General features: G+C 35.7%; 1 protein-coding gene across 2 annotated transcripts in view; it reads right to left on the reverse strand.

Moving 5' to 3' along the window:
* Window positions 1–15,378, reverse strand: part of TBC1D23 (TBC1 domain family member 23) — a 69,170-nt gene that overhangs the window by 30,346 nt on the left and 23,446 nt on the right. For both annotated transcript variants that reach the window (XM_021718107.1, XM_008069155.2), the window contains exons 3-10: window positions 14,154–14,259; window positions 12,757–12,961; window positions 7,244–7,367; window positions 3,954–4,078; window positions 3,816–3,862; window positions 2,900–3,003; window positions 1,892–2,014; window positions 598–690 (exon numbers count right to left, since the gene is read on the reverse strand). In XM_021718107.1, the coding sequence (XP_021573782.1) occupies window positions 598–690; window positions 1,892–2,014; window positions 2,900–3,003; window positions 3,816–3,862; window positions 3,954–4,078; window positions 7,244–7,367; window positions 12,757–12,961; window positions 14,154–14,259 (927 nt within the window). The remainder of the gene's footprint in view (window positions 1–597; window positions 691–1,891; window positions 2,015–2,899; window positions 3,004–3,815; window positions 3,863–3,953; window positions 4,079–7,243; window positions 7,368–12,756; window positions 12,962–14,153; window positions 14,260–15,378) is intronic.

Below are 15,378 nucleotides of genomic sequence, written 5' to 3' on the forward strand. Positions count from 1 at the left end.
GCCAGTGGATTGCCTGAACCTGCGGGTTCAAGACCCACCCAGGCAACCTGGCGAGACCTCATCTCTACAATAAATCAAAAAATTAGCTGGGCGTGGTAGCGCACACCTGTAGTTCCAGCTACTTGGAAGGCTGAGGCGAAAGGATCGCTGGAACTCAGCAGGTCAAGGTTGCAGTGGCTGGGAACGGGACACTGCACTCCAGTCTGGGTGATAGAGTGAGACTCCAACTCAAAAAAAAAAAAGTTTTACCCAATTGTAATCAGAGCTGATATTCATACAGTACTTACTAGGTGCAAGGAACTACGCTAAGTGCTCTATCAGGCACTCGAAGTTAGTTCAGAATTCACTGACATAACAATGGTAAGTAATAGTAAGACATGTGAATAGTGTTCTCATCTCCATTTTATGATGCCAAAAGGGTGTCCTGGTTGAAAAGGAAACCTGAACAACACTTTCTCAAAAGGGCAGAGGCTCCCTCTTAAGCAGAAAGAAACATTTCCCCAGTACGGGACACGTATATTTATTTATGAGCTAAAGAAAATCAATTACTTCCTCTCTTACTTTTTATGAAAAAAACTAATCAGCAGTTATACTAACCAGATCTGAATCCAAGTGGAAAGCAGTTGACAAATGCCCAGCATTATACTGTTCTGCAGGTCGGCAATCCACCACAAAGAACCGGACTCCTTCCTAATAGGGAAACATTTGAGATACCAGCATTTGTCATGAGGATCACATTGTACAGTGTAATACTGACAGTTAACCAAAGGAGGGAAACAAGTTGGTAAAAAACATGGATCCCACATAGAATTAGGAGAACCCAATTAGTATAGGCACAAGAAAATAACCTCAAGATCTTAAATACTTCTATGCATCTTAAATAGTTATATTTTTATATATTATTCTTGACTCAAAACTCTTAAACTTTACAGCAGAAGAATGTCAGTTTTATAAAACTAATTGTATTGGAATTCAATAATTTTTAAATGGGTAGCATGTAAACAACATAAATACAATTTATAAATACAACTCTAGATACATTGTTCCTATTTTTGCAAATAAATTCACAAATTTGTCAACAGTTCAATTCATGAGAACTAAATGTCTTTCTTGTGCTGAGGGATAAAGGGGAAGGCTCTGCAATGCCAGGTTGAACTGAAAAAGTTCACATGGATCTCTTTAAACTGGATTAAATGTTTTGTTTTCTAATATTAGTTTGAATAAGAAAAAACTGAGATGCTTGTACTTTGAAATTTCTAAATAACCAGTACAGATACAGTAAGAAGTCTAACTGAGAAAGAACTATTCCAAAAGGCCCATTTTCCCATTTATCTTCCTCTCCCGTCCTCAACTTTGGAAACACACTCCACCTTCCAAATACATAGTTTACTGCTACACTACTAGTAATAAAGAGCACAGATTGAAAAATGTCATTGGTCAAACTGGCTCATCAGATGTTCACAAATAAAATTAAGGTATATTTTCACAATTCTCCTTTGCTATATACTTTATGGCTTTATGCCATGTAATTCAATTAGATGTAAACTACCAGAATTTAATTGTTCAATGCTAAACTCATCCTTTTAAGTACTTTATAAAATGCCATTTTCAGTTGCTTTGCTGAAATATGAAAAAGATACGGCAATTTAAAAAACTGGTGTCAATAATGACAAAAGTAATTAATTGCTGACAATTAAAATAACACAAAAGCTGGCAAGTTTTAAAATGACTATCTGGCCAGAAGATTTAACACATTACTCATTCAAAAAGGCACAACAACCACAATGCTGTAGCACACTGATTTTGTGGGAATCAGTGAACAGGGAGGAAATGCTGGTTCCCTGCACTCAAAAGGAACAGTCTCCTGATAAACTGGGATTCCTTTCCTTACCTCTTGCAGCTGGTTTGCTTGAAGGATCTCTGACACTGAGATGGCCAGACAAAGAGCCTGACTCAGATCTGCATCATCATCCTTAATTCCCAACAAAGTACTTCCGAAGAGATGGTGATTATCCTATTTGAAGAGAATTAAACGTTATGAAGGAAAACCAACAATCAAACTTTCTTTTTAAAAACATTCTTACTAAGTTATTGCATCATATGCCTGAGTCACATAATTTTTTTTTTTTTTTTTTTGAGTCAGGGTCTTACTTGGTCGCCCAGACTGGAGTGCAGTGGCTCGATCATGGCTTACCACCGCCTTGACTTCCCAGGCTCAAGAGATCTCCTCAGCCTCCTTAGGAGCTGAGACAGCAAGTCATGCCACCATGCCAGGCTAATTTTTTTTTTTTTTTTTGCAGAGATGAGATTTCGCTATATTGCCTTGGCTGGTCTCGAACTTCTGGGCTCAAGTAATCTGCCTGCCTTGGCCTCCCAAAGTACTGGAATAACAGGTGTGAGCCACTGCACCCAGTCGGAGTTTTATTTTCCAAGAGTTCGCACCACTCATACTTCTAGTCTAGTGTCCTTTTTGAAAGCACCTGTCTGGTCTAAGGCTCTAGAAGTCTTAATGGTGCTAAGTAATCCTTTGTTTACAAGACAGTTCTTCATCACTAAGGCTGTACAAGGCTGAACTCCAGATAAAGGAGGCATACCTATACATCCTCCATTGGATTACTATCATACAATTTTTAAAGTCAAGAAAGCAATAATTTGGAAATAACTTGCAGCCAATTTTCTCATGATCAGAAATAACAATCTTCAGAATAGAGGTAAGATGGTTCCTACCACCTTTTTTAAGAGAGAGTACTTACTGTGAAAAATCACACAAAACTGCAACACATTAAAAAAAAACCCAAAAATGACAAGCTAAAGTGTTTTAGCTAAAGTGGATACAAAAATAATAAAACAATGTACAAAATGTGAAACACAGAACAGTTTGTCATTTCTTATTGTATACCTTCCTAAAAGAAGCTGGTGTTTTACTGCAGTAATACTGAGCCAGAGAGAAAAGGTCTTCTATATCTTCCAGATTCAAACTGGATGGAGTGTTTTCCAAGAACTCTGAAAAATGATTATAGATATAGTAATATTTAATACACTGTGAAATACACATAACTTACATTTATGTAATCAAAGCACTTAAAAAGAACAGTCAACATAAGAAATACTATATAAATGGAATATCGACAGTGATGCTTTTACAGCGGCTTGTGAAGAAGTAGATTTCCCCAAACTAGCTGAAACTGGGAATGCAATTCTCCTGTTAGTGAAGGATGGTGCCAGGCTATCAAATAAAATTCATTAGAATTCTCTGATTTACTTATTCAACAAACATATATGAAGTGCCAGGGCCCCTGAACATTATAAATTCTAAGAAATAATTCCTGACTTAAGGAACTTTGTCTTGTGTGAGAAAATAAAAATAAATCTTTATAATAAAGTAAGAGAAACATTATTATACAGATAGTACAAAGTGCCTGCCAGGCAAAAGAGAGAGGAAGTAACTATCTCTGTGTGAGGGCTAGAGTGGGGAGAACCCAAAAGGAAAACCAGAGAGTCACAACTGAGACACCATAAAAGCTGAGGTTAAAAGGCAAATGAAGGTAGGGCAGGAAGGGAGAGAGGAGGCATTTTACTGGAATGCCGAAACCAAACAGTATATGAAAAGGAGTGAAAGAGTGAAAAAATATGAAAGAGGATGGCAAAATCTGGGAAAATGGTCTTTAAGGTCTAGAGAGTGTTTATAGAATTTGAGAGCTGAATGGAACCTCAGAGCTCTTCAAGACTAATCTCCCAAATTTATTGATGAGGAAACTGAGTTTCAGACTGATAAAGTGACCTGAAATGTTTTGTCTGCATTAAATGATACTTACGGATAACTTCTTCTTTACTGTCTGACTCTTGTGTTAAAATAACTTCTCTGTAAAAGGGAATCAAATGAATTCGAGTTAAAGATTAATAGAGCACCCTGAGAAAAGAGAGGGGAAAAGTCTAACCAACTTGATACTTACTTTGCATTAACAAGGATAATTAACATTAAGAAATAAATAAAAAACGGATCTGCTTGTTGTAGATATCCATCCCATATTGCCTGAGTGACTTCGATGGAACAGTAACATGCAAAAAGGCTTCCAAGCTGTAATCAGGAAATGAGAGACAAAAACCATTGGAGCTGACTTGTTCTCTTCAAAATATTAAAGCAAATGAATAAGTTACATTACATAAAATTATCTGCATCTGATATTTAATATATACCTTAATTTTAGTGTATGAAATCCAAAGGCAAAACATGAGGATTCAAGGCACAATGAAGCTATTTACTAACTGTGTGACTTACAGACGTCGCTTAACCTCTTTATAGCTTCCCTTTTCACTTATGTTAAAAAAAAAAAAAAGGAATACTACTACCCATCTTCTACTACTATTGTGAAAAGAGAGATTATTAACCTAGAAAACCTAAAGTAACTAGCACATATCTCTGCTATAGCATAACTAGCATAATTATCAACAGAGCTCTATAAGTATAATTAGCATAATTATTACTAATAACAGCACCATATTTAACTTGAAAGGTAAGTGTGAAAGGTAACTTGAAAGGTAACAAAAAACTAATGTTTTTTGTTGTTTGAAAAATTACTATTACAAGGTAACTGTGAGGATGAAATATGGTAATTTAAGAGCACCTAATAAAATTTTACTGATAATATAAATGTAAATTGCTCTCAAAGCTTACTTGTGTACTGTTTGAAAGTGATGAAACAACATTCATATCCTCTAATACATTTCAGGAGCCCTATGGTTTTGTACGTTAAATTAAAAAGCTGTTAATTTGTAAGTTTCTCTATAGCCCAATTGTGTTTTAAACTACATGAATTTAGTGATATTTTTTGATCATTTAATTTTCATTAGACAGAAACAATTCCATCTAAAGATCTAAACTTAAACATTTTTAATGGCTAAAGAGAGCTAATGGGAACATATATCTTTAGTGTATACTTTGTGCCACGTACTAAACTATGGCCACATGTCATTTACTAATTATCTTTTAATTCTCAAAATGGGAGTGCAAGTAGACAGTTTTCTCTCTATTTTATAGGTGAGGAAATAGACTTGGATTAAATTACTTTCTCAAGCTTAGAGAGCTAACGAGTGGTGGTACAAGGAATAGAAACATGGCCCGAGACTCCACAACCCGTATATTTGCCAAACACTTTACTACAAGGCTTTTAAAACTCACAATGCTACTAATGTTTCTGTTGTTGTTTGAAAAATTACTATTAAAAATACAGACAAGAGGTAAATACAAACAGTAACAGCCAGCCATGTTGAAACTCAGTTAAACTAAAGCAACCATTGCACTGCTCATGGTTATGGGTTCTCAAGGTTTTAGAATCGGTTTTTAATTGTTTCAGCTCATGATTTAAAAAAAAAAAACCTCTATTTCATGGACATACTAGTAGCAAGAATAAACTATGTGGCATACCAGTGGAAGAGAAGCCAGTTGTTTTAGAACCCAGTTTAAACCACCTGCTACCAACACTGAGTACTAATTCAGAGTTCTGGCAATATAAGTGGTATTTCCTAGGCAGAGAGAACTCTATTAATCATTAAATGCTTAAGAGCAATAGTTTAATTATTTTGACATAAATAGGTCAATTTAATGGCAACATATGAATCTCACAGAAGTTACAACTGTATACGTATTTTATTATTTACCTCAAAGTTACAAGATCGTGGCCAACAGAGAACTAAATAGGATACTACAGTTTGAGATTTAATGAGCCCAGAAGTGAAACCATTTAGAATTCCCTAATTTCCATTTCCGGTTTGCTAACTCATCCCATCATCTTCTGAGGTAGGTAAAGTACTATTATTATTTTCATGTTACAGATGAGGAAATTGAAATTCAGAGGTTAAGTGTCTTAAGATCACACAGTAAATAACTGGCAGAAATGGGATTCTTCCTAAAGAAAAGTTAGGTAAGACAAAAAACAATTATGCTTAATTTTGGAGTATATAGTTTTCTAACATCCAATTGCTGTTTTAGAAAGATCTTCAAGTTAACCTAGAAGAGCAGTTCTCAAAGTGTGATCTGAGGACCCCTAGAAGTCCCCAAGATGCTTTACAGGAAAGTCTGTGAGGTCAAGACTACTGTCATAATAATTAGACTTTATTTGCCTTTTTCATATTCATTCCATCATAAATGAACAATAGCATTTTCACTTTGATACATGACCTGTGATAGCATTACAAGATGAATAAAGAAGCAGATATAACCACCTGTCATTGATGCAACCAAAAGTTAATAAGATTTGTAAAAATATAAAACAATGCCATTATTCTCATTAATTTTTTCGAAAAATATAGTTTTTCAAAATTTTAAAAACAGGCTAGGCCAGACTCGGTGGCTCAGTCTGTAATCCCAGCACTTTAGGAGGCCAAGGAGAGTGGATTGCCTGAGCCCATGGGTTCAAGACCAGCCTGGGCAACTTGGCAAGACCTCATCTCTACAATAAAAAAAAAAAATTAGCCAGGCATAGTAACACGAGCCTGTAGTTCTAGCTACTTGGAAGGATGAGGCAGAAGGATCACCAGAGCCCAGCAGGTTGATGCTGGGGTGGCCTTGAGCGTGCCACTGCACTCCAGCCTGGGCAACGGAGTGAGACTCCAACTCAAAAAAAATAGGCTATTTATGTTAACATGCAGTGGATGCACAATTACTTTTAAATAAGTTAATAAATATTTAACATTCCTTAGTTTTAATTCCTATTTAACATAATTCATATAAACAATGGATTATCAATAAATTGTAAGAGTGTAAGGACTGCTGAGACCAAAAGGTTTGAGAAGCACTAACCTAAAATAAGACTTCCCATTGAAAATACAAATATAGAATGACAGAGCACTTTTACAGTAACCATTTAATAACTGCAAGTCATTTTCTTCATGATTGTATATCAATTCTTATACACATCAACAATTTAAATGCAGTTCTAAACTGAACTGATATATGCATTTACATGCAGATATTTAAATTACATGCATATATTTACATGTTTTACATATACTATATGCAAAACAACAAAAAACTAAACTTCATATCAAATAATGTGAATCAACTAATATAAGTGAAGAGCAAAAAAAGTTATTTTGAAATGGCAATAATTTTACTCCTTTGGTTTAAGCAGTAATAGTCTATAATTAGTACTTTTCTTTCTCTTTCTTGGGGAAAAAATCCCACCTAACGATAATTTTATATAAATCTATTTTTCATTAAATGTTCCTACTTTCACTTTATTACCCAGTTGAGTGCATAGGAGTCTGGAGTAATTTTCTTTGTATCAAGAAAAGAGCAAAGCTCAGGCTCATGGTATTGAATGAGCAATCGGAAGAGATGAAACGGTCTCCCCTTCAGGGAACAATCCCTAGAAGACAAGAGAAGCAAAGTTTTGTTCATTAATAGATCAGGAATGATCACATCAGTAACCAATCCTCCCACAACATTCACCACCTATCCTTACCCCCAGAACATCCGAACACCACAGCATTCACAGCATAGTACCAGGCAGAGTTCTTTTGCTAACACCTTTCAATATCCCTGACTTGACAGAAGTTTGTAGAAACAGCAGGTCTATAGCCACCCAAGGAGATTCTCTCCATGGGAACCTAGGCAGCACTCAAGAGCGAGGACTACAGGGGTCACTGAAAACAGCATTTAGGTTATTTTGATAAGGCTGGGATCCCAAAAGAAGATAGATCTGAAGGGTCCTGAAGAAGTTCAGCTTCCTGTTTCTCTGTCAAACAAAAGGAAACTCCTAGGAAGGCTTCATGTTAGCTCCACAGTTTTATACTCAATTAGGAATGTCCTTCAGCAAAGGTACAAATCTGAAATGACCACAGATGAACATTTCAGAATAGTGGCCTTAGAAGTTGTCCAAGTAGCCTGAGTACCAGGTGCTCAGAGAATTCCAGAAGGTGCCAAGTACTCACCTTGATGATAACTGTCCCACTTGAAAATGTTATTGTGAGAACAAAGTGGGAAAGCTGAATGTGAATATTGAGTAAACGGCACCAAATATACACACTACCATTTTTATCTCAATGCCTTTTTTTAAGCATCACATTTCGCTGCCAGAGACTTCAAAAGCAGAAATAATTATAAAAGGCCTACAGATGCATTCTGGCCAAGGACTCCCTGCAGTTTCCAGGAAGTTATCTCAGGAAGCATCTCAGCCTGCTCAGTTTTAAGAAGGCTTCTGTGTCACACTAGGGCCACGGTAGGCACTTACAGCCCTGATCCCCACATCCAAATACCCAAGCACCTGAGCCCAAAGAAGACAACCCCTTGGAGTCAGTCCAGACATGGTCCATGCACTAGGCTCACACCTCAGGAAGCACAGTTGCCTCCTCCTTCCCATGTTCAGTCTCTTACCTTGCACTCAGAAACCTTATCTTCTAACTTTCACATAAGCAGCATTCTTAGAAAATCTTTTGAGCAGAAAGGATTTGTTAGATACTATTATATTTATGCTTATTTTAAATTCATTTTAGTGTGTCCATGTTTGTAACACCACAAAACTAAACTGAGTTACTTGATGGACAAAGAATCTCTCAAAAGACACTAGATTTTTGGTAGTATGATCTTACTGGATATAGGGAAATAGTTACTTTTTAACCACTACAATTAAAAACTAAAAGGCATAGTACAAACACAATTTCTTCCACACAAGTCCACTGGTTAAAATAAGGTGTTACTGTGAACAAGGTGCTGACTAAACTCAATCTTCATTTTTCCGGTAGGCTTCATTAATTCCTATGTCACTAATTATAAACTTTACTCCATTCAGCTTTTGTACTAAGATACATTCTACCAGTCACAAAGGTGGCATGTCTAATGAATCAGCAAAAACTTATAACAGCTGAAAGCACAGGTTATCATAATAAATGTCAGTATTTATTGAGAAAACACCACATGCCAGACACTGTAATCAGCATTTTACAAAGTTATTTCATTTTATTTTCATAAACAACCTTATAAAATATACTCATTATACAGATTAGAAAACTAAGGCTAGATTAAGGTCAAGTAGCTCACCATAGGTCACACAGCTAAAAAGCAATGGAGCTAAGACTTGTACACAGAAACTGGGCACTAAGTCATAATGCCATATTTCCCCCTTTCGTATATATAACTGATATTTCAACAAGTGGTATTTTGCCAGGGGTACAATATCTAAAAAAGAAACTGAAGAAAATGTAAAGGGCTTCATATAAAAAAAGGTTAAATAGTGAATATCACAGTTTTAACATTAAAACACTGATCATGTTTGAAAATGCTATTCCAAGAGGATAATGAAAAATAATTTCTACAAATTAAGATGAGGTCAATACCAGGATTTGCCATGACTCTCAATTTATTGTTTTTGATACTGCAGATGGTAGGGAAGTTTTGGAGGAAAGGTCTCAGGTTGGCAATTCAGGTGTCCACAGACAGATCTGGATTCATGTGGGCAAGATATTTTAACACCTTTCAATATCCCTGACTTGACTGACCACCTCCCTAGTCTGAACAGCTTCCCCACTGGATAAATGCAAGCCAGGATAGGTGTGAGTAGGGGCATAAATGAATTTAATGCCCAGTTCATGGTCTCATCTTCTGAAAAAGTGAGACATCTCAGGGAGTCAACCATGACAACAGCATGTATTCATTTAATAGCTGAATACTGCAAAGTTATTCTCAATTCCAAAGCACTATGCTTGGTAGAACTCTCCTCATCATCTATCTGAATCTGTAATAAGAAGATATGTTAAAATGGAGTTCTTCTAGCAGGATTCTGCAGGGCTCAGTGTTCTTTGCCAGCCTGGACTAGAGAGCTGTGTTACATATGGAACTCCTAAAAACAATAACTGGAGGAACCTGATAAGACAGTATGTTACACAGCTCAATGTAAAAACCCCTCCCTCTGCTCCTAATTACCAGCACCACTGTTCCCTAAAGACAACACTGGGATATCATGTCCCTTGCTATTGCTAGCTCTGTTACAGCAAGAAGTGGCCATGAGAAGTGCTAAAATGTAGGCAATTGACAGACCTAGTATAACTGAATGACTTCTAAATATGAAATTCAGTCTTGGCTCTGTCACGACCTTAGCCTTGTCTTCCGGTATCTTTGGAAGTGTTTGCCTTCCACTAAGCAGTGTGGCTTCAAGGTAGCACAGAGGTTCTCCATCCGGGTGTACATCAGAATCACCTGGGGGAGCTTTTAAAAATACATGTGACTAGGCTCTACCCAATCCACTTATGTTTGAAACTCAGGGGATCAATATGTTTTAAGAGTTATTTGGCTGAAGAGACATTTCTCCAAAGAAGATAAACAAATTGCCAATAAACACATGAAAAGATGCTCTACATCATTAGCTATCAGGGAAATGCAAGTCAAAAAATATGATGGGATACTACTTCACGTCCTCTAGGATGGCTATAATCAAAAGACAAACGCTGATGAGGATGTGGAAAAATCGGGATCTCCATTCACTGTTGGTGAGAATGTAAAATGGTGCAGCTGCTGTGGAAAAGTCTGGCAATTCCCTGAGACGTTAAACATAGTTATGATACAGTTTAGCCAATTCTACTCCTAGGCACATATCCCAGAAAAATGAAAATACATGGCCACCCAATAACTTATACGTGAATTAGAGCGGCATATTCACAATAGCCAAAAAGTGAAAACAACCCAAATGTCCAGCCATGGATGAGTGAGTAAATAAAATGTGGCATGTGAATACAATAAATTATTGGGCACACAAAAAAAAGAAATACAGATATATGCTACAATATGGATGAACTTTGAAAGCACTATGCTAAGCAAAAGAAGGCAGTCACACACAAAAAAAATATACAGAATGATTCCATTTATATGAAATGTCTAGGCTTGGCAGATTCATAGTTAAACAGAAAGTAAATTAGTGGTTTCCTAGGGCTGGGTGTGCTGGGGGAATATAGAGAATTGACTACTAATAGAAATGGGGTTTCCTTTGGGGGTGAAGAAAATGTTCTAAATTTGATTGTGGTTATGGCTACACAACTCTGTCACCATATTAAAAACCAGTAAATTATGCATATTAAAAGGGCAGATTTTATGGTATGTGGATGACAGTATCTCAATAAAAGTGTCATTCAAAAAGGGGGGGGAAAAGGTGCTTCAGTTGATTCTAACATTCAACCAGGACTCAGGATCAAGAACTACATTAGTAAAGCACCGGTAATCCATCCAAACTTAGGTTCAAATCCTGATTTATACTTCGTAAGTGTAATCCTGTAAAATAATTTAATCATTTTCCTTCCTTCGGTTTCTATAACTGTAAATCAGAGATACCTACCTTATAGTAGTCACTGTTTAAATGTGAAAGAATACAAAACACTTACAGAGAAGTATCACAAAGAAAGTAAAAAATGACAGTCAACTCTGAATGTCCAGAATAGTGGTTCTCTACCTTGGCTATGTACTGGAATTACTAGGGAGGCTCTAAACAAATTAATGACTGAGTCCTATCACCAAGAGATTTTCATGAGTCAGGTATACAAACAGGCATTGGGATTTTTAAAGCGCGCCCTCGATGTTTATAATGTGCTTCCAGGGTTGTGCAGCCAACCCTTGGCCTAGATTACACCTAAAGCTTCTTTTGGCTTTGAAATTCTATCTGATCCTTCATATTGGGAATTACAACAATTCCTTCTGGCCTTGTAAATGCTCCCCACCACCAACTTGAGCATGTGTCCAAGGAAGTCATCCCTGACCTCCATGGTCCAAAAGATCGCCCCCATGATATATTCCCATATGCTGTACTCCACCTGCCCAAGTCAGCACACTTCAGCTTACTTGTTCAATACTTGTATTTCTAGGACTACATTCCAAGCTAAACCCCAACACCTTATATGGGGCTACCTTAAAGGGGGCTGTTCGGTAGCATTTTTCACTTAGATACTGTAAGGTTATTTTTATTTTATAGGAATACCACCAAATAAACTTGAAGAGTTATGCTATGTATATAAACTCTAGAAGCAAAAATTACTTTTTAAAAATGAATTTCTTGTGTATATTTAAAATATATATGTTATAATAAACATATATATAGTAAAACCGTTAATATATATGAACATATTATTAATAACATATCTATCATCTTACATAGCTATTAATTTTCTTCCCTTTGGCAAAAGCAGTTATAATCTACTCATTTAGCAAAATCTTGAATATAATACACTATTATTAACTACAGTCCTCATGTTGTACAGATCTTTCAACTTGTTCATCCTACATATTTGCTATTTTGTATTCTTTGACCCACACCACCCCATTTCCTTCTCCCACCACAACCCTGGTAACCACTGTTTTAGAATAATAAGTTATTGACTAAAAAATCCTTTTAAAAATGTTTACAACCACAAAAATAAAGTTGAGTAATAATTATGGCTCAATCCACCCCCTCAATAAAAAAAAAAAACCACAAGACAAAAAAATCAGCCAGGTGTGGTGGCATGTGCCTGTAGTCCCAGCTACTTGGGAGGCTGAGGCAGAAGGACTGCTTGAGCCAAGGTCAAGGCTATGCATTCCAGCCTGGGAACAAAGTGAGACCCTATCATAAAACAAAATGCACACACAAAAAAACACAAACAATTATGACTCAAAACAACCTTAAAAATTCTTTGAGTCTTTTACTTTACCATCAAAAAATCTATCAACTTTAGTTCAAAACAAACTAGGCCTCTATTCACTTTTAAAAGCTATAGTAATTTTTAAAAATCATATTTTACCTGGGAATGTACTTATTCATGATAGCATAAAAGCAGTTGTATAGATCGCTGCGTGGCAGTTGCAGATGCACCAATGGTTTGAGGAGATGTATCCAGCTAAGGGATGTGCTATATTTAATGTTACGTGATTTACAATAAAAGGTAATTACAGATTCAATATCCAAAAGTAACTCTGCTGCCTTCTCCTCTGGCACTGAAAGTTGGTCTAGAAAATAAGTATCAGAATAAAGTTACCAAGGGCTTGTTAGAGGATCAGTCATTGGATGTTACACTTGTTTACAAATATACAATACTGTGTTAGTACATTTAGATGAGTATGACAAAGGCAACGTAAAACTACATGAAAGCACATTTTCTCTTATACTTATTTTAACAAGTATTGATCCACCGATCAAAAACCAAGAAAAAAACATAGACAAAGCTCCTTATAAATTATTGTTTTTAACCTTAAGATAGTTGTTTAAAGAAAAGAAAAATTAAAAGTAACAGTTTCACTAAAGTTTGTGTTTTCTTATCTTCTGTTTCTGCATGAAACAGAAGACTTATATATTCAGTATTTACTAAAGTTAGCATTTAGTACTTGACCTCTATATTTTATGTTAAGCATAAGAATAACAAATTTGAAGTAGCAGAGTAGGCAAAGATAGGCATAACCCATATTCCTGGAAAGCAAAAGTGTTTTCTAAACAACAGATTATCGGTTGCCACTATAACTTTAGCAAGGACAGAGAAAATAATTCATTCTCCATCACCCAGTTCTCTTTCTTATGTCCACACCAGCAATAATGTTTCTGTTGTGGTTATTACACAGATGTCTATTTGACCACTAGTTTAACTAAAATATGATAGGAAGAGAAACAAGAAGACACAATGGGCCAGAGATGAATTTAAAAATAAGTATAAACTAAATTAAATAAATTATAATTTATTATAATAAATAAATATAAAATAAATTAATTTAACTTATTGTGAATTAAAATAGATCTTGTGGGATAAATGAAAACCTATTCACCCATAATTTACAACAGTTTTTCTGCAGATCATAAACTATGATTTATAGATAAACTTTTAGAAAACAGCCCCCTTTAACTTGAGGACTGGATAGAATTATACAAATCTTTAATTATACGGAAACCAAGTTTAAGACTGCAACAAAACTGTAAATATGCACGAAAAAACTGAACATATAAGGTAAAAGAAACAGTAAATATTAAGTTTTCTTTCTTAAAATTATTAGACATTTTGTTGTGAGAATTCAAGAGAAAAATTTAAAACTATTTACAAGCCCTTTACAAATTCCCAAATTACAAGAAGATAATTCTACTAAAGAATGATTCCTCAATGTAAAAAATTACTTCCAAAATTTTTCACTGCTTGGAAATACTTATTAAACTTACCAATAAACTGTAGGCAATCTTTGTGAATAGTGTTCTGTTCTGGCAGGTCTAAAACACCATCCCATGATGCCAAACTATCGCCTTTTCCTGCAACATTCAGAGCAATCTGGAAGAAAGATTAAAAAAGAAAGTAGCTTCATATGTTATATGTTATTTCTCATTCTTGAAAATTATGCTGTAGCGATCAAAGGACTGCATTTAGAAATAATAACAAAGATTAAAAGTTGAGGTTTCTATACTCCACCAAATCCTGCACCCTTAGTCACATCACAATGAACCAACAATTATTTTAAATCTGTCTATATTAGATAATACTACTTCATGCTGATTCAGTGAATAGAATAAACTACACAAAATACAGACTTACATATGTAAGTTTACACAAGCAATCATCTTTTCAGTTGTTTTTTTAAAAATAGAATGTGATAGTGGCAAAGGCAAAGTACATCTGTACCATGTATAATTAAAAATTGTATAGAAGAGGCCAGGCACAGTGGCTCATGTCTGTAATCCCAGCACTTTGGGAGGACAAGGTGAGTAGATCGCTTAAGCCCAGAGTTCAAAACCAGCCTGGGCAACAAAGTGAGACCTCATCTCTACAAAACATAGAAAAATAAGCAAGTTATGGTGGTGTGCACCTGTAGTCTCAGCTACTTGGGAGGCCAAAGTGGGAGGATCACTGAGCCTAGGAGTTCGTAACCAGCCTGAGCAACAAAGTGAGACCTCATCTCTACCCAAAAAAAAAAAAAAAGAAAGAGAGAAAAATTAGCTAGGTGTGGTGGTATGTGTCTGTAGCCCCAGCTACTTGAGAGGTTGAGGTGGGAGGATCACTTGAGCCCAGGAGTTTTAGGCTGTAGAGTCATGATCATGCCACCGCACTCCAGGCTGGATGACATAGTGAAACTCTGTTTCAAGGAAAACAAACAACACACACATAAACATATATGAATACTTAAACTGAGAAAATGTTCTGGCTACTTTGTAAGTATTTTTTTTAAGTATGCAATTTTTAAAAAAAACCTTGTATTGATTAAAAGATTATTAAGTGATATATCAACCAAAACACAACAGGTGGGCCTATTAGAATTCAAACTTAAATAAATCACCTATAAAAATACATGTATAAGACAACTGAAAAAATTATTATTATTATTATTTTTTTGAGTTGGAGTCTCACTCTGTCGCCCAGACTGGAGTGCAGTGGCCACTCCCGGCCACCACAGCC

The sequence above is a fragment of the Carlito syrichta genome, unplaced genomic scaffold (assembly GCF_000164805.1).
Source record: "Carlito syrichta isolate Samal-C Ts95f unplaced genomic scaffold, Tarsius_syrichta-2.0.1 Scaffold311833, whole genome shotgun sequence".
Lineage (NCBI taxonomy): Eukaryota > Metazoa > Chordata > Mammalia > Primates > Tarsiidae > Carlito > Carlito syrichta.